The 26,462-nt window shown below is 33.9% G+C and overlaps 1 protein-coding gene across 2 annotated transcripts in view; it reads right to left on the reverse strand.

Annotated features, from left to right (window-relative positions):
- Positions 1 to 22,921, reverse strand: part of LOC145242471 (RWD domain-containing protein 4-like) — a 43,131-nt gene extending 20,210 nt beyond the window's left edge. The window contains exons 1-5 of one of the 2 annotated variants that reach the window (XM_080105529.1): positions 22,622 to 22,888; positions 15,370 to 15,441; positions 12,367 to 12,447; positions 6,837 to 6,946; positions 5,324 to 5,369 (exon numbers count right to left, since the gene is read on the reverse strand). In XM_080105529.1, the coding sequence (XP_079961655.1) occupies positions 5,324 to 5,369; positions 6,837 to 6,946; positions 12,367 to 12,447; positions 15,370 to 15,396 (264 nt within the window). In that variant the 5' untranslated portion in view covers positions 15,397 to 15,441; positions 22,622 to 22,888. Of the gene's footprint in view, positions 1 to 5,323; positions 5,370 to 6,836; positions 6,947 to 12,366; positions 12,448 to 15,369; positions 15,442 to 22,621 lie in introns of both variants that reach the window. The other variant, XM_080105530.1, reaches the window with a different exon arrangement.
- Positions 22,922 to 26,462: the final 3,541 nt, after the last annotated feature.

Consider the following 26,462-nt stretch of genomic DNA (forward strand, 5'->3'; position numbering starts at 1 on the left):
GGGTTCATACAGATTTTCAATGTCCATTTTCTAGGTTTTTTAAAGTTTTACAAGGCCTTCTCCAGACAAAACTCAAGTTTTCAAAACAAAATTTGATATATTAAACAAAAAAACTTAACTGATAACAGGAAAAGTCATTTTCATTCATCCTTTATTTCATAAAGTAGTTTTAAACGTAACACATGACATTCTCTAACATGCAAGAAAACTTTTTACAGCTTTAGTTCATTTTGTGTTTTGTCCCAGCCATATGCGATTTCAAGGCACTTTAACCCTTTTTGCTCAAAACAAATGCCTTTTTACATACACAACAATATGCCTGTCGACAATCATATCTACATTCCATAACCAACTTATATTTGTCCAACTAAGCTCAATTAAATGTTATTTTCCCATTGTGGATTGGTCTACACCATGTTAGTTTTACTTTTAAACTTTGAATTTCCGTTATTGTGGATACAGGCGGTACAACCCTTTATGACAAAACTACCCAATGTTATTATATCAAAAAAAAAAAAAAAAAAAATCAGGTAGTTTCGTGATAAAAGGACGTAACTCTTGCATCCCCATGCAATTTCAATGTATTTCTATTTTATTTTCAATATTTAGAAAATATTTTAATGGTATTTTTAGTTTTACTTAAAAAAAATAATTTAATAGTACTATTTCAAGTTTAATTTTAATATATAACACAAATTTTTACTAGACATAAATAAAATTTTCGAGATATTTTCAAGACATTTTCAAGGAAGTCAAAATTCAAGGACTTTTCAAGCCTGTGTGAACCCTAGTGTATGCAAATGCTATCACCAACGTTTTTAAATTCAACTCACAGAGCTACCTGATCTTACCCAGAGGCATGGATAATAAAATATAGAATTTTTCTTTTTAAAATTTTTCTCCTGATTTCTCTCTTGCACCTATTGTTCCCTTTTTACCTTTCCATCTGATAGCATCTATCCCAACTTCTTTCTCTCTGGCAACTGGTTCAGTATAATAGAATGAAAAGAAAAAGAAATCCAACTGCTGTTTGATGTAATTTCAGTGTTGTTTTCGAAACATCTACTAGCAATAATTAAAAAAAAAAAAAAAAAAAAAAAAAAAATGATTTTTTTTTCTTACTGAAATCTACTCTAATTTGGTCTCTAGTTACAGTAAGTAGATTGATATTACAATATTTATTTTTGTGCAATAAACAGGCTGGGGTCAGACTGAAGCCAATGATTTGTAAGTATATCTGGCATAGTTTCTGACTTTTAAGTATATATAAACGCACACAATTACAACTTTCCAGTAGATGACCTAATGAGATCAATAATCAAAACACAATTGCATTTGTACAGCAATTAAATGTAGAGCATTATAACAATGAAATATGTATTGAGCACTACTGACATAAATACTGGAAAATTTCCAAAGTGTTTCCGTAGATTTTAGAGATTTTTTTTTTTTCTAAATGAAATTAAAATTCAATATGTGCACTATCATTTTTATTTCATGTTTACATATATGCAATATCAGTTATAAGTTTCAGAAGTTTTGAGATGAGGATTGATAATTTGGATTATTGTTCTCATCTAGAGTGTTATTGTGAAAATAATATCCAAGATTAGAACAGTAGTGTGAATAATTTGAATAATACAAAGTCAATCCAAAGCTTAACTAATTTGCATATTAGTTTTAAAAGACAACATTTTATTAATTATTGGTATTGTTTTTTTAATTCAATTATCTTGATTTTATTTTTATTTAATCATATTTTTTTTATTTCCTGGACGGATATTTAGCATTTGTGTTCAAGTGTTTTTGAAGAACCAATTGATTTCCAACAGACTGTGATCTCTCATATTATTTGGAGTATTCAGAATACAGTTCTCATCTTATGTGTTATTCTCACAACGTTTTGGCATATATAACCTTTTACCTTTTCCAGCTGTAGCTTGTCTGCAAGGACCCATGGTGTAATGGATAAAGTACTTTAAAAAATTCAGTTGAAAGTGACTCTTCTGAAGGTTTAATCCTCAGTGTAAGCAATACTCAGAATACAATTATGACTTACTTAGGACTTCTATCCGGTCATGTATGACAGAATGAGACTGAACTGCCTCCATGAATTAAACAAAGGATTTTGTTTGAAATTCCGTGCAGATTTCAGAATATGACAGAAAGATTTCTGAGTTCAACAAGATACACCTGAAGAAGGATGGACGTTATATCAGCTAAATTGTTGTGAAAATAACATTCAAGCTGAGAACAGTAGTTTCAATAACACAAATAATACAAATTATCAATCCTTTTCTCAAAAATTCAGAAACAAAGTTGTGATCTATTTCTAAATGACAAGTGGAAAGGCAAATTAATTTTTTCTTTCTTTGCAAAAACAACGAATAAACGTGAGATATTCTGATTCTGGTTTACAACAGAGTAATTAATGAAATATTTATTTAAAATTAATGTTTCAATATTTACAGCAAAATCACCGTAGGAGTTATGGAAGTCCATTCACTTTGATTTTGAACACCTAAGAGATAAGATCTATCTGACCTCTTTGCCACATCACTTCCTGCCATGATGCAACTTCCTTAATTTTTTTTATTATGAAATATTTTTAATGATGAAACGGATTTTCTTAAAATATACAGAATAAATCTGTGTAAAATTTTTAGAATCAAAAACAATAACTTTTAAATAAAAATTTAAAACCTCTTTTTTAAGTAATTAAGTCATTATTTACTTGCCTCCCCACGAGGTTAAACTGAGACAAAGTCAGGTTTTCATGTGGAGAAAAGCTGAGACACTGCATTGAGAAAAAATAAAAATTGCCTTAGTTTAGAAGGATCTCTATTTCTTTGACCGAGGACATAACTTTGAATTTTAAAGAATGAAAAACAATAACTTTAAAATAAAAATTTACAACTTTTTTTAAGCAATTAAATTACTAATTACTTGCCACTCCATGTGGTTAAACTGAGACAAAGTCAGGTTTTCATGTGGGTAAAGTCAGATCCAAAGTCGGTTTTTAATGTAATGAAAGAGAAACTCTAGATATTTTTTTTTATTTGAAAATAACTTCCAAGTTATTAATAAATATGTATATAAAAAAATAAGTTTACATTACGGATGACGGGATTCTTAAATTGAAATTTGTATTTTAAAATAAATATTTTTTTTAATGACTATTACTTGATTTATTGAAGAACAGCATTAATATTTCTCATAAAAATATAGTCTTACATATATTTACTGAATTTATTTACTTTACTGCCTTGTCTCAATTTTACCGGCTGACATCGTTCGGTAACACCATTATCTTAGTAGAGTCTTAAATTATTTCCCAATTTAAAGTCATTTCCTCAAATACCGACAAAATTTGAGGAAAAAATATATTATGTGGTTATTTTCTTCTGATAATTTGTAACCCTCGCTCTGTTCTCATTCTAAAATTGACCTACCCTAATGAACATGTGGTACAAAAATACTGGCTGGTAATTTTTAATGGATCCAAAACCAATTTTTTTTTTTTTTTTTCCACTATCACTAATTGAAATGATCCCAGTTTCAAGGAAGCCTTCCTGCTTTGACAAACTTCTGAAATTGACACTTATTCCAGATCTGAAATGAAAGTTTTACATCAAATCTTGTGAAAATCCACAGATAAATTGTTGGATCATTCTACCACTCCAGAAGGTACCTCACCTTTGACATAATCCTCTACCTGTATAAAAGCCAAATAGATTCTAAGATAGAGTACTGTTACCACATCTGAAGAGTAGATGCCTCCACAAAGTACAAAACTGACTTTGAAATCTAGTGGGCAATATCCTTTTCTTCTCCTTACTACCTCTTTCTCACTGAAAAGCTGTTGCGAGTTTTTCTCGACCGTTATTTTGATGGTAAGTGATCAACTGAGTTTTATTTTATGGTCCTCTCTTGTAAAACATTCACAACAGAAACTCATCTAGCTACAACCACTGTTAATAGTTTACCTTTCTCTCTCTAACACTAAATGAAACTTCCATGAGCAAAATTTCTTTCTTAGCTGATCGGTGGAAAATGGTGTCAAAGGGTTTCCCAGTTAATTACAACATGGTTGTTTTCAAGTCCAATGCGAACACATTCTTGTTGAACTGCTTTATTAAATAATTAAATTCTGCTAATCACCATCATCAATACAAATTATCATGGTGTTGTCTCATCTTTTTTTTTTTTTGACAAAGAAGTCGTCACTTATCAAGGCCTGGAGGCCACTCGAGGATAAAGGTTAAAGAGTGTACAGTAGTCAAGAGGAAAATGTCAGTCATCGTTAGTCGTGGAAATTGGGTTACTTAAGGGAATGACTTATCAAGAATTTGTTCACATTGGACTTGAAGACAACCATATTGTAATCAGTTGGAAAGCAAGAAAACGGAACAGAGTTCCACAGGCATGCAGGTCTAAGAAAGAAGCTTTGTTCATGGAATTTATGTTTAGGTTTAGGCATAGATAAAGAGTGGGGGAAATTATTGACAGTAGTTTCAGCATGAGCCTTGATAAGTGGTGGCACCTTAGTAAAAAGAAAAAAAAGAGCAACAGAACTTCAAGGGAAAGCAATGTTCTACAACTGATAAGAATTCAAATACCCAAATTATAAAGAGACATTAAACAAATTTTAATTCTGAATGGATTATTAACAAGATAGTGGCAATAACAGTAATCATGAAGATGTTGATCATTGATATTTCTCTTTGTAGTATAATAGTGGAAGCAATTAAAACAAAAATAACTCCATTATTTGCTCTGGGTGGTGTCTTAATTTCTGCTTGAGTTATCTAGTTCTTTTTCTTTTACAGCAAAATCATCCTATAAGGGATAGTCAGAAAGATGATTGCATCTATATGAATGATGAAAGAGTCCTCTTTCACAATTCGCTTTTGTAGGCATGTCCTTACTGTGTCTTTCCACAATTTACAATCTTCTGTAATGCTTTCTAATGTGTGAATCATTTCGTTGATGTTAATAGCCAAGTCACCACAGTTCGAATCATTTTAATCCACATTACATTTGGTTGATCCTTCTTCATATCGGTTGGGGTTAGGGTGTCTTAATTCAATTCGCTCTACTGTATCTTTCATGACATGCCTTATGAAATTTAAATGTCTTTTAACAGAGTAAGATAGTTTTATTACTTTTGCAAAAACTAAAAATCATTCTCGTTTAATTTTTCTATATTAATTCCGAAAACTAACAAGATATCAATAAATAAAACAGATTACAAAATTCAACAAATTCTATTTTCCGTTTTTTGTTTCTTTTTCTAAAACTAGTATGACTGAAATATACATACCTGTTCCGATATTTGTTTACAAAGATAATCCTTGGAGGTTTTGTCTCTGAAAAAGATATGAGAAAAACAAACATGCATTTAAAAACAGTCTATATGCTATTCCAATACAATGGAAACTATTGCAAAGCCTTTCTCAAAAAATAACATTTACAGACTTCAATTCTTTAGAAAATATTTTTTTAGCAACAACAATCACTTTAGACAACAAATCAGAAATAGAATAGGAAACAACATCAATTTAGAAAAAAGGAAAATTACACATCAAATGAAATCTGCATGATTGGATTCATTTGTCCATTTACAAATTTGTTTTGATGGAATCAGTCATATTTTATGAGAAATGAACACAAAGTAGATTTGAAAGATTTTAATGACTAAAGTCAATCAGACTTGATAGAAAATAATAAATATGCTATGAACAGACAACACCTACCAATGCCTGGAGATAAAGTACAGAGTGATTTCCTAAAAATTCATATAATATAATAAATATAATCATTAAAAGCTAAACTCCTGCCAACAAAAATGAGTACACCCCTAAGAAACTACACCCCTAAGTGTCCAAATTGAATACGGTTTATCATTTTTCCTCCAAAATATCATGTGACTTATTAGTGTTACTAGGCTCATGTGTGTGTAGGGAGCAGGTGTGTTCAAATTTGTAGTGCAGCTCTCACACTCTCTCAAACCGGTCACTGAAAGTTCAAACATGGCACCAAATGGCAAAGAATTCTCTGACAATCTTAAAAGACATATTGCTGCGCTACATAAAGATGGCCAAGGTTACAAGAAAATTGCTAACACCTTGAAACTGAGCTGCAGCACAGTAGATAAGATCATCCAGCGTTTTAAAAGAGCAGGGTCAACCCAGGACACCGGCCATAGCTAGGTCGGCCAAAGAAGCTGAGCGCCACATCTAAATGCTTTCTTTGAAAGATCGATGGAGGAGTGCTGTCAACATTGCTGCAGAGATTGAAGAGGTGTGTGGGGGGTCAGCCTGTTAGTGCTCAGACCATACGCTGCACTCTACATCAAATTGGTGTGCATGGCTGTCAACCCAGGAGGAAGCCTCTTCTGAAAACATTACACAAGAAAGACCGTTTGCTGAAGACATGTCAACAAAGCACATGGATTACTGGAACCATGTCCTATGGTCTGAGGAGATGAAGATTAATTTATTTGGTTCCAATGGCTTCAAGCATGCATGGCAGCAATCAGGTGAGGAGTACAAAATATATATACATATAATAGTAATCAATGTACATTTAAAAACAAGAATACATTTAAGGCTCCTAAAATTCATAATAGAATTGTCTGCAAGAATAAAATACTAAGTAAAACTGGATGTTGATGACTGATGAAGCAACAACATGCAAATGATACAAAATTTTCTCATTTTGCTTTTTGATGAAATTTGGAAAAGAACCTCATTTGATCGTTTAATTTTTCCATTTTATCTTTCATATAAAAGTGAATATATAATATGTAAGAAGTGAAACAAAAGATTACTTACAGGTGATTGTTGTAAAAAGTGTTCAAATTAATGACTGGTTTCTCATCTGGGTACATCTCCCCCCAACAAATCTCCAGCAACATTGACTTGGGAGAACCATCTTCACCGCACTTTTCAAAACGAGTTAAATGTTAAAGAAAAAGAAAAAAACAAAAACAAAAAAAAAAACAGAATGAATAAGAGAAATAAATCTTTTATGAAACAAACTCTGTATGCAAGTTAGGTTTATGGAAAATTTCAAGAAAAAAATAATCCAAAAAAACAGAAAATCTATGTATTATATTCATTTTTAGATTTGATTGGGTTTGGTTTATTCACCAAGATATTTTTTGAATTGGTATGTTTGTTATGTCTGTTAATGTATGTTTTCTTACATGCATGTGTATAAAAACTAATATATAACTGAAAATGTTTTTCTAGTGAACTCATTTTAAAAAGTATTTGTTTGTTTCTAAAGTTTTCATTTCATATACTTATATTTCTGCAATGAAATTAAAGTTCATGAATTAAATCAGTGGACATTTTTTTCAAAAGCCAACCAGCCATCCAGTAGCACTCAGCCTGGGCAGATTGAACCGGCTTCCTCCAAATATTAAATTCACAAGCGGCCTCTAGTCACATGTATATCCTGGTCAGAGGTAGATAACATTAGGTTTTTCTAGTTTTTCCAAATGGTCACCCATGTGGTACTGATTAGGCTCAGCATTGCTTAACTTTGGTGATATAACGAGAACTGGTGTCTCAACATGATTATGCCGGATAGGTTTTATCAAAAGCAGCAGCACAAATCATCATCATCATTATCATCTGCCCTATTAAAAGATAAAAGTACTTCATCTGTTTTTACTACATTATAGCAAGATAAGATGGAATTGAGGGTGGGGAGTGAAAAAGGGATTACAATAGTGTTAAAACCTGCATAAGAGTCAAATGCGTCCTAAAATGATGTACTGCTACCACATCTATGGAGGTGGCGCTCTGAGCACTCTCTGTTACCAGAGTGCAAAATCAACTAAGCAATCTAGTGGGAGATGATCTCTTTTGTTTCCTACACCCCCTTTTCATATTGTTTGCATGGAAAATTATCAAATGAGCTCTAATCTCAGACTCCTCCTTGTAAGACATTCATACCAAAAACTTCTGCAATAGACAAAGATTTCTTCCTCCATGTGCCTGAATAGAGCTTTTTGTAAGCGCTTCTTATCTGTGGAAAACATTACCACAGAACTGCTTCCTTGTAATTTACAACATATTAATCTTTAAATCCAATGTAAGGGCTACTATCAGGAACAGAAGTTGCAATGGTATTATGAAGGGAGATGAGTAGCAAGATGTTTGTTCACATTACACTTGAACTTCTGCATGTCAGTACAGTTGGGAAAGCAGAATCCTGGAAGGGGGTTCCAAAGTCTAGCAGTTCTGGAGAAGAAACTATTGGAGTAGAAGGCTTTCTTACACCTAGGGATCTCTACTGTGAAGGGGTGGGATTTAGCTGCTTGTCGGGTTTGTCAGGGATATTCACATCGAGGGGGTACAAGTGCTTGTAGTTCGTTAGAGCATTCACCATTAAAATACTTGTAGAACAAGCAGAGGAATGCAACATTTCGTCGATGGGACAAAGACTGAAGCTTAGATGACAGTTCAGGACCTATCAGGTTGGCACCTCTCTTTTGAACCCTGTCAAGGAGTGAGAGACACGTAGCAGATGGACCAGCCCAAATGTGACAACAGTACTCCAACAACATTACAATAGTGGCACATGTTATGGCTACCTGATTTTTACTCCCTTGCTAAAAACTAGCAAAAGGTAAGAACTCTTATTTTATATTCACACAAAAACAAACATTTTACATTCTTCCACAATTACAATAAATTCATTTTTAACCTGCAAAAAGCAAAACAGAGACAATTTAATTTTTCACATTACAAACTTCAACTTTTGGTTTGAAATTTATTTCTTTGTTTTTCAAATATGCTTTGTGTTGTTGAGCAGCATTCATCCATTTTCATATGAATCGGATAATTATTGTTGGCATTAATTTTTCTGATATCTTTCTAGTTAGAATTCTTTCTAGAAAGACATTGAGTAGTTATGGGAGGGATCACATGTAACCTAACATCCCTTCATGTGAAAATGTTTCTGTGGAAAAAATTAGATTTGAACTTGGCATAGCTAGGTTGTTAGTTTGTGCAGTTAACCCCACTTAGTCAGTCACCTCCTTTGTGTTGTATAGTTTTTGTTGCCTCTTTCATTCTAAAATGGTAAAAAAAAAAAAAAATCGATCATAAAATATTTTCCATGAACAAACTTTGGGATATGAATTAAGTTTGATTTTATGTGCATGGACTGCATGGACATTTTTCTCATCTTAACATGTTCTTTACTCTCACTTTTCACTCGAGTTTACCACAGTTAGTTACATGCGAGTGAATGTTGGGCTTCTACTAGCTGGATCTTTCTGAAGATGCACAGGAATGACATGGCTACCATTTGGTAGATCCGTCACACATGTACCTTGACGACAGAGTTAATTCTGACTCCCTGCTATTGCCTGCATTCAAGTCAGCTGTGTTGCAACTGTCGACAGCGATATGGACATGTTGCAGAAAGCTCTGGTTGGATAAACATCACAATTGAGGATAAGCAAGAAAAAACAGGTTAAGGAAGACTTGGAATGATTCAAAGATGATCTCAACCAATGGCATGTCGAAACTAACGTAAATGATAATTGCATGGAGATAATCAGTTTCTGTCACCATAGCAACGTGCAACCTTCATCTGATGTAGAAAAAATACATTAAGCAAAGAAGAAAAAAATAATCTTAGAAATCAAATTTGGGCCAGTGAATCTGTTCCATTTGATGGTTCTGTAATTTAATTAGCCTCACTTTTTCTTCTTCACACTCTCTAAGACGTGATGTTAATCTTTTCTATCATTGTGGCATGTGTTCTTTACAATTGTCTATTTCTGACTGACCCATTTGTTCCCGTCTATTCGTTTAGTGGCCTTCACAGATTCACTGTTTTGATACCTCATTTCTTTGTTTCAAGAACTGCAGACTTGTGGAACTCCCTTTCTGCTGACTGTTTTCCTCCTATCTATAGCCTTGGTCTTTTCAAGCCTACAATCAATAGGTATTTCCTATATATTTGTCTTTTTTAGCTCCTTACATCAAGTGGCTTTATGCCTTATCTTGAGCGATTTCCATAAAAATAAAAAGAAAAGAAAATTAAGTGAAGAGGAATTTCACAGAGAAAATTAAAGTTAAAAATGTAAGCTGATGTGTTCAGGAAGTTGTGTGAAGACTGGAAGTTTACATCGCAAAAAAGTCAGAAAAATCTTTCTTTTGTGAGTTGGATGTTGAATTAATAGGATATCTTTTTTGGGCTCTTCTACCTACCCTTACAGAGGATGGCCAGGAATAGGCAATCGTCCAGATGAACTTGGTATGTGATGCAAACTAATATAAAATGTAAAAAAGAAAAAAAACTATTTGAACTGCTGAAAACATCAAGAGATGAAGAGAGACAACTCTATCACTACTATAATAAGAAACAAAGAGAGCTAGCACAACTGCTTGATTTGAATAGTTCGGCATATTATCAAAACACGACAACTGTGTGTGTAAAAGATTTGTTGAGAGAAACATTGACTGTAACACTACAGATCATTTCATTGATGTATTTATCAGTAAAGTGAGTAGATAATAGCCAAAAAAATCTGAAACTGAGATGAAGTTTTCAATCCAGAAAGTAGCAGTGTGTGTGTGTGTGTGGAGAGAGAAAGAGAGAGAGACAAGCCAGTGCCAAAACAACTTTTTCCCTAAACTCCAATCAGAAAGTGAAAAATAAGAGAAAAGCACCAAGTGCACATGTGGGGGAAGAGAGACAGCAATAATTCTTTAATGAAACAAATGTCATATGATTCCTTTACTCTCCATTATGAATCGTTTGAAGTCTCAGCCCTCACAGCAAAACTAACATTTTCAGAAAGAACTATCATAAGGAATAAATGAATATAAGATCTATTCTCCTCCTCACTACCTATTTCTCACTGAAGAAACATTGCTGGATGCTTGGCTGAGTTTCAATCTATGCCCCCCTCCTCCCTGAAACATTCATCGAAAAAATACTCATCTAGCTATAATCACTGTCAATAATTCTTTCCTTTCTTCTTCTCTGTGCTTAAAATTAAACAAAACTCCCATGAGCAAAGTTTCTTTTCTAGAACTACCCATCTGTGGAACACAATATCGTGGAGCTGCTTTTTAGCTGGCTCAACAGCAATTTTTTTATTTAGATTGTACTTGAAAATAACAACGTTATAGTTAACATTGTTATTATCAAGTTCAATGCAAAGAAACTGCTGGTGAGCCATCTTCTTAAATAATCAAATTCTGTCACACTGCTATCATTACAGTGTTGTTTCACAGTTCAACCAACAATCATTAATGCTTATCCTTGAGTAGCCTCTGAGCTTTGATAAGAGGCAACTATTTAGTAAAAAAAAAAAAAAAGACAAGAGAAAGAGAGTAAAAAAGAGAAAGAAAGATAAAGTTAGAGATAGGAAGAAAGAGAAATAGCGACGTAAAAAATGAGGTAAGGCTTTAGTGATTATATGATACAATCACTACACCCCCCACACACACACACAAAAAAGAAGTTAGCAAGTGAAAGAAAATGAAATAAGTTGATCAACAGAACAAAGGTATAGGAAGTTGTTCACAAAAGTACATAAAAACAGTGGATTGTTAATCAAGGTGTGGCAGGTGACTGGGACAAAAAATATAACAAAGGTTTAAAGTTAATTTATGGACAGTTTTACGAGTGGCAGTAAATTTTGCAATAATTTATGACAATCAGGGAGAGTACTGAGCTTACAACAGTTGCGTTTTTTTCAGTGAGGGACACATTTTAGCTTGAAATAGATCATGATAAGCTGACGTCAACCGATGACAAAGAGAGTTTGATAGACTATGAAGATGTGGACGTTAGTGTTTAGAGGGTCATTTTTTGTGATATCATACACGCATCCATACCGATATTTATGGAATGTATTGAAGTTTGTGTTTCCTGTAAGTTTTCTCTTGTTTTGTATTTTATATTTGGGAGCCACTGTGCTTGCCTTCGATACTCACCAATGATATGGCTAGAATAGAAGATGAAAGAGAAGAAGACTACAGAAAAAGTTTGGGGGCAGCGATTGTTATCGAACGAGGTGAGGGGGCACATAGTTGCATATTAGGCAAAAAAAAATAAATCAGCCTTTTCTTACTTCGATGAGCCTCTAACTATTTAAACAGAAATCTGTTTTTTCTGAATTAAGACAGAAAAAAAATCACTAAAAAGTGCAGAACTCACAAATTGCTGATTTATTTGTGAAAGAACTTGTAGCCATTTTGGGACACAAATCTTTCTGAGGAAAGAACTAGCATTTGTAGTTTCCTGTATTTATGACCACACAACTTTCTTACATCATCAAGAGACCAAGAAAAAAAAAAAGAAAGATAATTATTGCCTTGTTCTCACCTTGTACTGAAATGTTGTGTTATTAATTTGTTTAAAGCAATCATCACCAAGGTAAATAGACTCCAACACCTCCAACTCCTCCTGCAAAATAAAAATGTAATGTATTATATGTAACACAAAAGCACTTGGAGAGCACAGACATCAGTTAAGGCTCAACAATATTCTGGAGTCATCTTTTAGATGTTTTCTTACAATCACAACGCTATGAAAAATGAGTGTCATACGTTTTACGTTGATCAACTTTTAGGAGTGAATATTCCAACAGTAAATTTTAGTTTTGGTATCAATTTTGTTTGTTTTATGCTTGATTCAGTTTGCTTTTTTATTTTATAATAACAGGAAGATCCAGTGTTGCCAGAGACTGAATAAGGATTCATATGTCCTTTTGCCTCCTTCTGATAATATATTCCTAATTTCATTGTTTATTTCTTTACAATTTCTGTAAATTTATAGTCTTTATCCACCTTGAGAGACAGCAAATGTTTTAAGGGGGATTCTACCCCCATAGTTTGCTTAGAGAGCCACACAGAGATTCATGACTAATTCTATTGTCTTACCTGAATAATTTCATACATGATTTATATTTTATCAAAATAGAATATATTTGAAGTTTAAAAATAGGGGTAGTGCTTCATAGCATAGAAGGAGGAGGATTAGAAATTTAGAATCCAGTACAGTCCCCAGAAAATTTGGACGAAATATGGAATAAGGACCCCAGTCGACTTCACTAAGAAAAGGACATATGTCGATCGACACCGGCTTAACCTTCATCTTGGCATGTTCAAGCAGATTTTTCACAACCAAGAATGCGTTTTTCATATATTTATACAACTTTAATCTTTGGATTATTGATCTTTCTAATTAAAAAATAAATAAATAACAACAATAGGTCACACTATTTATTTGCGACCAAGATTGATTTTTTTTATGGAGAGTACATTTATATATTTACAAAATTTTTTAATAAAACTATTTAAAGCAACATTTAGATCAATATTTTTATTAAAAAAAACAAACAAAACAAACAACAATAATTATAAAAAAAGCAAAGTATATTAGGTATTTGTGGCCAAGTAGACTAAATGAAGACTTACACTTGAAAAGTTGATTTTTAGTTTTGAACGAATATCACATTTAAAATTGTCCCTTGCTTACAAGTTTTTTTTAAAGTCAATTTAGCCTCGTTTTCAAAACCAAGTCACCTCAGTTTAGTTTTTCTAAAATTTTATTTTAAGGGAAGGGGGAGAGAAATTGCCATTGGAGAGTATCATCTGTGCGAGGAAAATTTATTTTTTCATTTTTAGATGGGAGAGGAGTCATTTTTATTTCTCGTTTTTCTCCCTCCCTCATGCCTCCCAAAATTAAATTATGAGAGCAAAAAAACGTAGATTTGAACCTCCCTGCCCCCAATGCCCCTACTACCAGGTCTCCTTCTCCAACATCAAGGGGTCTACGTTCTAACCTTCCAAAAATCGGAATCCAATTATGGGAAACCAAACCTGACCTATTCTTCCTTTGTGAAACTGGCATTGGCTCAACTGCTTCATTAGTCGATTTCTCAAAGATTATTCTAACTTAAACTCCAAACCTGACTCTAATGACTGCCATGGATACGGAATATGTGCCTACATTAAGGATGGCTTTCCCTGCAGAATGACATCTCCAAAGAAGATTCCAAATTACCACATATATGCTTCCAAGTAACACTTGCACACACAGCACCACATTCCTATTTGCTCTATACCATTCTCACAACAATGATGTCACCATTTTTGAGAGGCTCTCGGAACAAATTGACTGCCCATCCCTCGGCCAACATTCATGTCTGTGAAGACTTCAAAGTTCACAATGTTGAATAGCTGGTCCACTCTAATAATATGATGGGAGGTTGTCTAATGATTTCTCTCTTGCCAATGATCTGACCCAGATTGTCGACAAATCCACCCTGCATTCCTGTTGCCAATGACCAATTTGCAAGCCTTCTGAATCTTTTTCTGATCTCCTGCCCTGAACTGTGCTCACCCTCCATTACGACTCCACTAGGATCTTCCAATTACTTGGTCATCTCAATTAAGATTAAAACTAACAGCAAAAAGATGTCTCTCTCTAACATGTGGTGTATCGTTACTCTATGGCCTACTGGGACGGTTTCCATATATACATATCGAATATACCCTTAGAATGTATTCTCTATAGCATCGGACTTGACAGATTGGCTATCTATTGGCATATCTATATACCTTCCAAAAAACTTCAACTTAAACCAAACAATCAACTGTGGTAGATTCCTGTATGTGCTGTTGCAATTGTGCATAGAAATCACTATTTTAATTGTTTTCAATGAAACAGATGTTCAGTAACTAAAGCCATCTATAGATTGTCTAGCAACCAATATGGGTGGAGTTTCTAAAAGCACCGTTTTCTGCCTTGACAGGGTACAAAACACTCTCCAAAATTTAGTGGCCGATGACCTTTTTGCCACTCTATTCTCTCTTTCTCATAAAAGAGACATTGTTAGTCTATCATTGCTCTATTGATATGTCTATGATTAGTGTTCGACTGAGCTCCAATCTATGATCCTTTCCCGTAAAACATTCACAATAAACACTTGCTGAGCTGAAACAACTGCCAACAACTTTCCTCATTCCCTATCTGTGCCTAAAACTAAACAAAAATTATATGAGCATTTCCTAGAACTAGTTGTCTGCCAAACACAATATCGTTTTTCAGCTTCCCAGCTGACTATAATATGGTTGCCTTCAAGTCTAATGTAAATAAATTTTTATCGAGTTGTCCCTTTAGATATTCTAGTCCTACCCAAATTCCACTGTGACTGAACTTACCTAGCAGTTAATCCTTATCCTTGAGTGGCCTATAGACCTTGATAAGTGGTCACTCTTCAAGTAATAAAAAATAGAGAAGAGTCCAAATAATATGAATAATCATTCTTCATTGAAAAAACTTCACAAATATAACAAGATTGATGGAAATGTCATCGCATACCTGTTGCATATCAAACGTTGCACTCATTCTGAATTCTTACTCATTAATTCTTCATGATAAAAGTGGAAAGAACTGCAAAGAAAAAAGAAAAAAATTACATTCATCTTCATTCTTTTTTTTTCAATTCAAATCAGCAAACAGCATCATAGAGATGAAGAACCTGTCAGAAACATCCCTGCAAAGGGAACCCAAAGTCTACTTACTGAGGACTTTATGTGGTGCTATAGAAGTTTCCTTACTCAAAATATTGTTGGAAAAAATCATAATTATTTTTAACACAAAAAAAACATTCTTCTGTATTAATCTGTTCGAAATCTTAATTCTGTCACTTCCACTTTTTTAAAACTCATTATGATGTTAAAAAAAAAAATCATTTCAACAGAACTCTAGAAACTTCCTTTTTTTATTCTGGCACTTGATAAATGTTGTTGTTGGAAAATAATATATACAGTTACTTTTAACAACATAAGAAAACATTTCTTTTAAATATGCACGTACATATTAATTTTGCTCAAATGTAAATTCCAACAACTATTTTGCACTACAAACAGAAATCACACTTGATGATCTCATCATCACTCCTTTCTCTTGTTTTGGACATCATAAAAAAAAAAAATTACACCTCCAAAGCATGTGGACATGATCTTAATCATGCTATAGTAATGAAAAAGAAAACATGCTGTTGGCTGTCTCTTGTCCTACCAAACTATATAACAAATGCCATGCTAAATCTTGCTCTATTGATAGCTGGAAAGTTGCCTATTGTATCAGTTTTTAAGAACTCCAATGAAAGAACTAACCTGCAAAAATATTGCTCCACCATTCCTTTTCCGGTAAAATCTATGAACAATCTAATAATAGTCAACCACACCAAAACTGCTAAACTTCTTCTTGACTAACAGCATGGATTTTCTACTGAAAATATTCTAATGGTTAACTCTGAATGCATATACCATACATTGATAAAGTAGATGAATCTAGAGCAGTAATGCTTGATATATCCCAAGCTTTGACAAGGTTGGCATGAAGATCTTCTCATAAAAATTTATTTGGACAGTATCATTGGACAAATACTTAATATAATTAGATCCTTCTTCATTAAAGGAAAGATTCAGGTTGTTCTCAATAACCGTACATCTAAACATTACATAATGTAGGTGTGCCTCAGGGGCAATTCTTGTATTTTTAACATTTCTGATTTTTATAAATGACCTCCCTCATACGATCGTGTCTGAGATGGGTATATTTGCTATCGGACACACATATCCAAAGCAATATGATCTCCAGTCTGAAATGAAAAAGGAATAAAAAACAAAAAGGATGGTTACATTTAATGCTACTAAAAGCCCCTTTCCTTTAACAATTAAAAGAAACCTTTCCAACAATTGATTTCCATGGCTGATAGCACCCTACCAGAGAGTGAAACATTCAAACTTTTTGACCTAATATTTACATGAATGGGAACAAATACAAGATATAGCCAAAGAAATTGGGCTCCCTGTACCAAGCTAGAAAACTTCTCACACCTACCAGTATCCTATATCTCTACAAAGCCACTAATTGTTCATGCATGGAGTATTGTTGCCACAGCTGAGCTGGTGTACAAACCATTAGTGTTCCACTCAGAATCCCCAAAAGAGTCTCTAAGCTAATAGGTTCTATATGGTCTATCAAATTCCAATACCTGTCTCATCACTTCAATGTTACATCGCTTGCTTGTTTTGCAAGTACTTCAATGGAAAGTGTCTCAACGAACTTGTTGCTTTGGCGCCCTCTTAAAATTAACACCCTTTCAGTACAGAAGTCTCCAAATGCTGGAAAGTTTTCTACTCTAATACCTTTTTTCTTTGAACCTTTCCTCCCTACTTCCCCAACTGTACCAATATGCAGAAATTTAAATGTAATGTGAACAAACATCTTGGTGCACAACTCCCTAATTAAGATTAATTGGGGGGGGGGGTAGTTCCTTCAATTGGTAACGATATGTTCCAAGTCCATCCCACATTCTCTTCTTCAGATTTTTTTTTTGTGGCCATGTTCTGCACCTCATTTCAGATGCTATCAGTTTGTCCTGTTGATAGTACTTTATGGCTTGCTCTGGCATATGTACTAACATGTCTAACAGATTAATTACCGTGTGCTGCTCCATGATTGAAAATTAATGACTAAAAATGTTATTTTTTCCCTTTTCTTCCAAGTTACCAAAAACCATTTGCTCAGCTTCTTATAGGCTTATCACATTTGTGGTCATATTCTGATTGGCTGATCAACTTGACCAGAGTTCAACATATTCTAGCAGTTTGCGTAAGTTTCTGGTCCAGCCCTACCAAACATTTACGAGAATCCGGTTCATAATAAGGACTAGTACCGATTTTTCTTTTTAATGACTTACAAATTATAGTTTTCAAATTTTATGGGGGGGGGGGGGGGGTAGAAAACTTCTCTAATTATTCTTCCTGCCCAATGAGGGCAAAGTTAAAATACAAATTAGGTTTTTAATGTGAGGAAAATCCAGCTAAGTTCCAAAAAAAAAAAGCCTTTTGGATTTGGACAAAAATAAAAATTTGCTTGCCTCAGTCTAGAATAGGAGTCACCAAACTACGGCCTGTGATGTCAGTTCATTCAGCCCGCCGACAGTACTTAAATTTGCTTGATAAACAGTATGGAACACAAAACTTTGTGATAAAATTTCAATTTGAATATTATGTTTAGAATACAAAGAGATTTTCATTATGTGGTGACCTCCTGATTGCTTTGTTCTTTAAATTAAGCATTTCATTTCTCCCAGCTCTCCCCTATATTTAATCAGCTGTAACTTCACCAGTGACCTCTAAATCCTCCGCTTTTCTTGTGTTTCAACAGGATTTTGATTACATTTCTAATTCAATGCCTTTTTCAGATTCCGTTTTCTCCACCCATCATTATGGCTATTTTAAAAAAAAAAGAAGAAAAGTGGATGCTGAGTATCGCGTTTTCAAGAATGGGTAATAAAGTACTTCTTTGTAGAAACAAAGGAGCAGAAAGCTAGTTGCGTAATATGCAGTGAAAGTGTTGCAGTTTTGAAAAAGTACCATCTTTGGTGTCACTATGAAACAAAACATTTATCAATTAATTATTAAAATTTTCTGTAAATTTCTGAGAAATACGAGTTGACAAAATGTGCTTTAGAAACTCAAAGAAACTTCTTCACAAGAAAATTTGCATAAAATGGATCTATCACTCAAACAAGTTACAAAATGGTGTATAAGATGGCAGAAAGAGGAAAACAGTTTACTAATGGCAACTTCACCAAGAGTGTATTATGGAAGCAGCAAATGATTTGTGTCTTAAGAATTTCTTTGGAAGTATTAATCTTTCGGCAAGTTCAAATGTGCAGAGAACAGAAGAACTTGGAGAGATAATGTTGCAAATGTGCAAAAAAGTTAGGAACTTTTTTTGTGGTATTCTTTGGTGTTGGATGAGTCTACTTATCTCTCGAGTACATCACAACTTCTCGTGTTCATTCGTGGTGTTAATTTTGATTTTCAGATAACGGAACAATTAGCATTAGTTTGCAGCATGCATGGCACAACAACTGTAAAAGACATTTTCATGGAAGTGCAGGCAACTTTACAAGACTAGACTTCAGTGGAATCAACTTCAAGGTGTTACAGTTGATGGAGAAGAAAAAATGACTAGAGTGAGGAAGGGCCTATTGGGACACATCAGGACTAAGTTGGAAGATTTGCAAATTCCGGGCGTGCTGTTCATACACAGCATCATACATCAGCAAGCACTCTGTGAGAAAGACTAAGACATATCTTGTGTACTGAAACCAGTCGTTTCTGTTATGAACTTCATTCGGCGACATGCACTCCTATCACCATCAGTTCCAAGCTTTTCTTAAAGAAATTGATTCTGATTTCTGTGACGTGCCTTATCACACAGCAGTGAAGTGGCTCAGCTACAATAAGCTTTTGTTTTGTTTTTACAACTTCCGAAATGAAAGATTTTTCTCACTAAAAAAGATAGAGCTGATCCACAGCTGCCTGATCCTACCTGGCTGTCAAAGTTGTCATTTTTGGCCAACATCATTACATCCCACATGAATGAATTGAACTTGAAACTTTAGGGAAAGGATAACCTTGTCTATGATCCAACAGAATTATCAGGGAATTTTGGAAAAAACTGTCATTGTTTGAAGTACAACTGTTAAGAGAAAACTTTTCTCATTTTCACTGTTTCAGAGTCTTGCGCTACAATCACTGAAGATGTCAACCTCGATTTTCCGAAAAAGATTATTCATAACTTGAAGGAATGTCTTTTTAAATAGATTTTCAGATCTTGACAAAATTGAGCAGGACATTTATCTGTTCCAGAATCCGTTTGATTGCAATCTCGATGATGTGCCAGTTGAACTACAGATGGAGCTCGTTAATTTGAAAGCAAATGACTTGTTAAAAGAGAAACACAAAGAAGGAAAATTTGTTGAATTTTACAACTGCTTACCTGATGATGACTTTCTGAAACTGAAAAACTTTGCCGCTGGTATGGCATCAGTGTTTGGAACAATTTATGTCTGTGAGTAAGTATTTTTGAAAATGAAGTAAAGTCAGTATATCGAACATGATCGACTGATGGATATTTGAAAGCAATTCTTTTGATTGGATGCAGCAATTCGAAACCAAATATTGATATTTTGAAAGCCAAACGTCAGTTTCACACATCTCACTAACCTTTTTTGTTAGTTTGTAAGATTCAGATATGTGCACATTAATCTGATGTAACTTTTTGCTGTCGTTTTCTTTGATAACTTTTTTAGTAAATAAAACATGTTGTGTGCTTTTAGTTTTGTTCATTGCACGTGCACCACCCATGATTAACATGGAATGCTAAACTTAGTTTTTCGCCTTCTTTCCCAGACCTTCCGTTCTGGCTTTCAAGAATTGAAAGAATGATTATGCAGCCCACGTTCATCATTCTTTCAATTATGCAGCCATCATTAAAAAAAAAAAGTTTGGTGACCACTGGTCTAGAAGGATTTTTTCTTCCCAACACAAAACAGATACTACACTCAAATCTCAGGTAGGAACAAATTTTCAATTTCTTTTTGTCAACAGTTTTACTCCAAAATAATCTTAACTTTCTTATTTTGTTGAGTGCTTCTTGGGTAAAAGTGCAGAATATTTAACATTCGATAACTCGTACTCCCACCCCATCCACGTAAAACAGCAGCAGTCATATCAAACTCATTAGAATAAAACTAAAATTATATTTTATGTTATATTTCATTTGTGCATTATATTATAAAAAACATTTTGAAATATAGAACGTCACATTTTATTTGTAAATTTTAAATATAATTTATGGTGCTTGTTGAGATAGAGTTGACGGATCAATTTTTTAAATATTTTGTTTAAAGCAAAAACAATATGTAGTAGCTGTCATATCGAAAATAGCAATGTATTCAAAAATTACAAAAAATTCATTGCATAGAACTGCTATTGTGGTTTTAGTAAAAAAAATGTCTATTGCTTTAGACTACAAATATTGCAGCCATAAAAATGTAATCTAAAATATACGTTCCGAGTCTGTGTGAACTCTTCACCGTCTACTTTATAACATCTAAGAAACATGCAATTTTACCCAATTTTCTGTAAAAATTACTTTTAACTATAAATAACTTTCTAATCTATGAATTTTCGTAATTTTTGGATATGTTACTATTTTCGACATGACAATAACTTTATTGTAGTACATAATATTGTTTTTGCTTGAAATGACATAAAAAATATTCGGGTACTTGTTTAGTTTAATAAAGACATTAAAAAAATGAAAATATTGAAAAAAAAAAAAAAAAGTTATATTTTACATACCCATTATAGAACCAAGTTCTCATAAAAAAATTCACTTAATTTGATCAAGTAATTTTTTTACAGAGGAAAATCAAATTTTAATGAGATTGATTGTATCCCGGCCATCTTGCGGACAAGAATAGGGAGGGGTGTCTTTAAACGAAAAAGGGATTAACAAAGGGCAAAATAAAAAAAGGGATTAAAAAAAAGGACAGAGAAATAAATGACAAAAAACAAAAAACAAATAGAATATTTATCTAGGTATTTTTTCTGCTCATGTTTCAAAATCTCATCAAATTTTGCTAATTTTTAAGCAGTCTCCCTTGGCGCCTCCTCCTCGTCTGCGAAATAGGCAAGATGGTGGGGGTACAATCGATCTCATTAAAATTTGATTTTTCTCTGTAAAAAGAAAAACTTGATCAAATTGAGTGAATTTTTTTTTTTAATGAAAACTTAATTCCATAACGGGTACGTACAATATAAGTTTTTTTTTTTTTTTTTTTCAATATTTTCATTTTTAATGCCTTGATTAAACTAAACAAGTACCAATAATCGATCTGTGGATCATCTTAACAAGCATTTTGAAATACTGTTGCTAAAAATTTTAACAATTTCAATAAATGTTTTCTGTTATGTTATTTCGTTACTTTATTAAATCTTTTGATTATCAGAAAAGTTTGGTTCGAAAACATTTTAAATTGTCTTTCCTTTTCGCTAGTATAACTCCTCCGAAAATGAAAAAAAGACACTTTCGACGAATTATAGTATACGTGTTCCGAATTTATTTCTAATGAGTTTGATATAATTTATGTGTTGCTATTTTATTTGGAGAGTACGCGTTATCTTTCAACGTTTCTTGTTTAATAAAAAGATCGAAATTGGTATTTCTGTAGTTTAGCAAATTTAGACAACCATTCTTAACATGGGGGGGGGGGCTTTGTTAAGTCTTACCTTACACGAATGGAACTCTCCTAAAATGAAAACAATTTGCCTTGAAATTTTAATTATTATCATCGTTTGATTTTGGGCTGGAAATATACTAAATCATTTGACAAAAAAATGATATTCATAAATTTAAAAAAAAAAAAAAGAAGATTCGTCAAAATTCAAAATGTTGTCTTAATGTAAAAAGAAAAGAATAATTGAAGTACCAAGGAAATAAAAAAAATAAATAAAAGAGAGAAAAAATAGATTTACTTATTTAAGAAAACTGAATCTTATTTAAAATCAATTATGTTTTCGCCATTAAAATACAAACTTTTAACAAAAAAAAATAAAAGAAAACTATAAAAACTTAAAAAATGTCGGTCAATGAAGATCGAACCTTAATCTGCGACAGAAAATCGAAACACAAACATGACAAAATTCATGATCAATTTTTACAATAATTCGAACAACTCAAAAAATAAAAATCTTACCCCGTTTTTAAGTTTTACTTGTTTTAATAATTGAAATTAACACACACCAACTTTTTTAAAGTTGTGAATTCTTCATAAACTGAGTTCTTACTTTCTTCGACCAAATTATAGGAGACCAAAAACAATAATTTTAGCTGAAATGGCAGCAAATACGAATCGAGGTAGAAATAAGTTCAACAAATGGTCAATTAATTAGGTCGAACAAAGAAAAAGAAAGGCTGGCGATAAAGTTAGATCATCTTTTTATATCGGAATGAAAGGCATTGGAAAAATCCGGTGTCAACCAGACAAACGTCCCGTGTATTAAAAAAGGCCGACCAAGGAAAGGTTATTTGTAATTGTCTGTAATTTTGAGATGAGGAGTTTTCATTAATTGAGATTGTCCTCATCTTAGTCGTTATAGTCACAACGTTTCGGCCGTTTTGCCCTCCGGCCTTCATCAGGTGTATCAAACTGGGGAACCGTTTGTTAGGAGTCTCGAACCCAACCCTTTATTATTATTACGGGGGTACCATGTTCGGACATAGTTGCTGATTCTCTGTTTTGAATGTTACTTTTCACTACCTTCCTTCAGGATTGAACTCAGCACCTTTGGGTAACGGTAAACTTTGATACAACGTCTAGGACCACTCGGCCATATGTCACTAGGACAATTCTTAGTTGGTTTTTGTTAATGCTAAACCTATTCAAGGTTTTCTCTCTCTATCAGAGGTGTCCAAATTGCATTCAGCTCTATGCTTGGTTTGCTCAGTAGGTTGTTATGTCCGAGCATGTGAGGCTGTTTCTTTAAGTTTTCTCACTTTCCAGTGGGTCTCTCTGTTTATTATTTTTACTTCATCCCATAGGGCAGGGTTGACATTACAAACAACAGTGGATTCTAGGAAGGCACGTAGAATCGCGGAAAGGGCAGGCCATGCCCTCGTTCGAGAAAGGATCCAACACACCCGCTGGAATAAACAAAAACTAAGGAACGAAATCTCCGACACCTTAACATCGTTCCTTGTCAAAGTGACTTCAAGAGGAAGACAGGGTGAGAATCCAATCAGATCTGGATAAATCGTACAGACAAGAATATGAGAAGGTCAAAGAACGTCAAATCAAGAAGCTCACAAAGCTCAAAGACCAGAGGAATGTAGCATCAAACCACCGCTCACCTGTGAAAGCGGTCATCAACCTCAGCATCCGCCAACTAAGTCACTCAGAGGAAGCAGTACTAAATAAAGGTCTCAACTTCGCAACAACAACCAAACATGTTCCATTCTTAGATATCATAACACACATGGAAGATATAGCCTTGAGAATCCCATCAACCCAAGGTGATGAAAATAAGATGGAAAGTGAGACAAGTACTCGAGAAAGCCAAGCCTCCTAAATCAAACATCTCTTCGGGAAGATAGGCTGGCTATAAGAACCCTACAGAGTGACAGCAGTATAATAATTCTGCCAGCAGACAAAGGCAATGCTACTGTGGTGATGGACATGTTGGAGTACTCTGAAAAAATGGCAGGCCTAATTGCAGATGGTAGCTATGGTAAAATAAAGAAGGACCAACTTTGAAAACCGAAAGGAAGCAAATCCTTACCAAAAACAAGGAACACATCGCTCTGATGAAATATAGACAGCTGGTCCAGCATTACAGTAAGCTACCACATATGTACGGTCTCCAAGATACACAAAGACGGTATTCCACTCAGACCCATAGTGAGCTGCCGAGGCTCAGCATGCCACCCACTGAGCAGGTACCTTGTGGCTATAATAAACCCATTAGCAGGCAAGCCAGCAACACATGTAAAGAATTCTGCCCACTTCACGGAAATGATCAAGGGAGCACCCATCAGTACAAACTAAATAGTAAGCCTAGATGTGGTTAGCCTGTTCACTAAAGTCCCAACTAGTGAGGCACTAGCAGTAATTCAAGACAAACTAGCTGCAGACTTCTCCATATAAGAGCGCACATGTGTACCATTGCCAAACTTAATAGAAATGCTGACATTTTGCATAGAAACAACCTACTTCAGAATGGGTACTGACCTATATCGACAAGGAGGAGGGGCTAGCTATGGGCTCACCATTATCACCAGTGATGGCGAACATATACATAGAATACTTTGAAGACATGGCCTTAGGTTCAGTTCCCTTAAAGCCAACCATGTGGCTAAGATACGTTGATGACACCTTCATACTCTGGCCCCATCAGGAAGACATCCAGACTCTCCTAGACCATGTGAACTCAATAAGACCATCGATACAGTTCACAATGGAGAAAGAAAAAAGATAACCAACTGGCCTTCCTTGATATACTCATATCATGCACAGAGCATGGGTTTAAGACATCCGTATATCGCAAGCCTACCTTCACCGGACAATACTTTAACTTTAACTCCCATCACCCATACAGTATCAAACATGGAATCACACGCTGTTTACAATATCGAGCAGAGACAATAAGTAGCGACACCATTACATACCACCAAGAAATGGTCAGGTTGAAGAATACCCTCCATCGTAACAACTACCCCGATAGCATACTATCCACCAGACATGTTAATAGTATAAGAGAGGAGAATGAAACCCAAAAACCTCCAACGGTCTGCCTACTATACATACAAGGCATCTCCGAAAAGATTCAGAGAATATGTGCCCCTACAACATCAGGACGGTATTCAAGAGCGAGTCAACACTCAGACGACACCTGCGTCTCCCTATACTGTTCAGATATAATCTGAGTTCATCAAAAGCAAGCTTTTTTGAGACTCATGTTACGCATCTATTATATCATTATTGTAGCATTTCTCTATATGCAACACATGTCCTCAACTCTCACAGGCCAAGTTCACTTTCATACAGCAACACACTGTGGTACATGCACTTCTAATTCTCCATTTCATACTAGCACCTACTTTGCTCTTTGCTCCAATGTCATTACTAACATAACAAAACTTCTCAATAATGTTAATAGTTTCACCATTCAGATATACTTTTGCCACATCCGATTTCTCATCTATGTCCATTATCTTACACTTCTTGTACACAAACAAGTTATTCTCTACCGTGCTTCTAAGATACTCAATATTTATAAAAAAAAAACAAAAACAAAAAAAAAAAACATTGCATATGAAATGGTTTGAATGGAAATAGCTGAAAGGTGCACATATGCAGAAGTGTTCAAGTCGCTCACATCATTACATAAGAGTCAGGTGATAATAGTGCATGCACGAAACTGCACATTAGATTGCATATAAATACAACAGAATAGATTTCAATCATGTAACTGCTTCATTATCTCCTGCTTAGGCTTTTAACTAATAAAAACAAGAAACTTTTTATTGGTTGTAGTAGTATATTAGAATAAAATTAAAGGAACACGCAAATTGCAGCAAGAGATAAATAAATCTTAATTTCGATCTTCAAACGAGAAAAATGTATGAGTATCCTTGTCTGGTTGAGATCCATCTAATGTGAATGTAGCTTAATCTGAAGTTCTACATGTTCTGTGTGAGGCTCATATGTGTTTGTGCACAGTAAATAGTAGGATAACAGTGAAAGATCCAGGCAATGAATTCACGTTTCATATATAGTCAGAAAATTTGGTGTGTGTTAAGATAGAGTTGACAGATCAATGTTTTTAAATATATCGGTTTAAGCAAAAACAATATTATGTACTTAATTGTCATGCTGAAAATAGTAATATATCCCAAAATTACGAAAATTCATAGAGTTATAGTTAAAAGTATTTTTTATGGAAGATTGGGTAAAAGCTCATTTTTATTAGACATTATAAAGTAGACAGTGAAGAGTTCACACACAAGGGACATAACTTGGAACGACTATTTTAGATTAT

Source organism: Euprymna scolopes, chromosome 21, assembly GCF_053919585.1.
Source record: "Euprymna scolopes isolate OS-2025 chromosome 21, ASM5391958v1, whole genome shotgun sequence".
NCBI lineage: Eukaryota > Metazoa > Mollusca > Cephalopoda > Sepiida > Sepiolidae > Euprymna > Euprymna scolopes.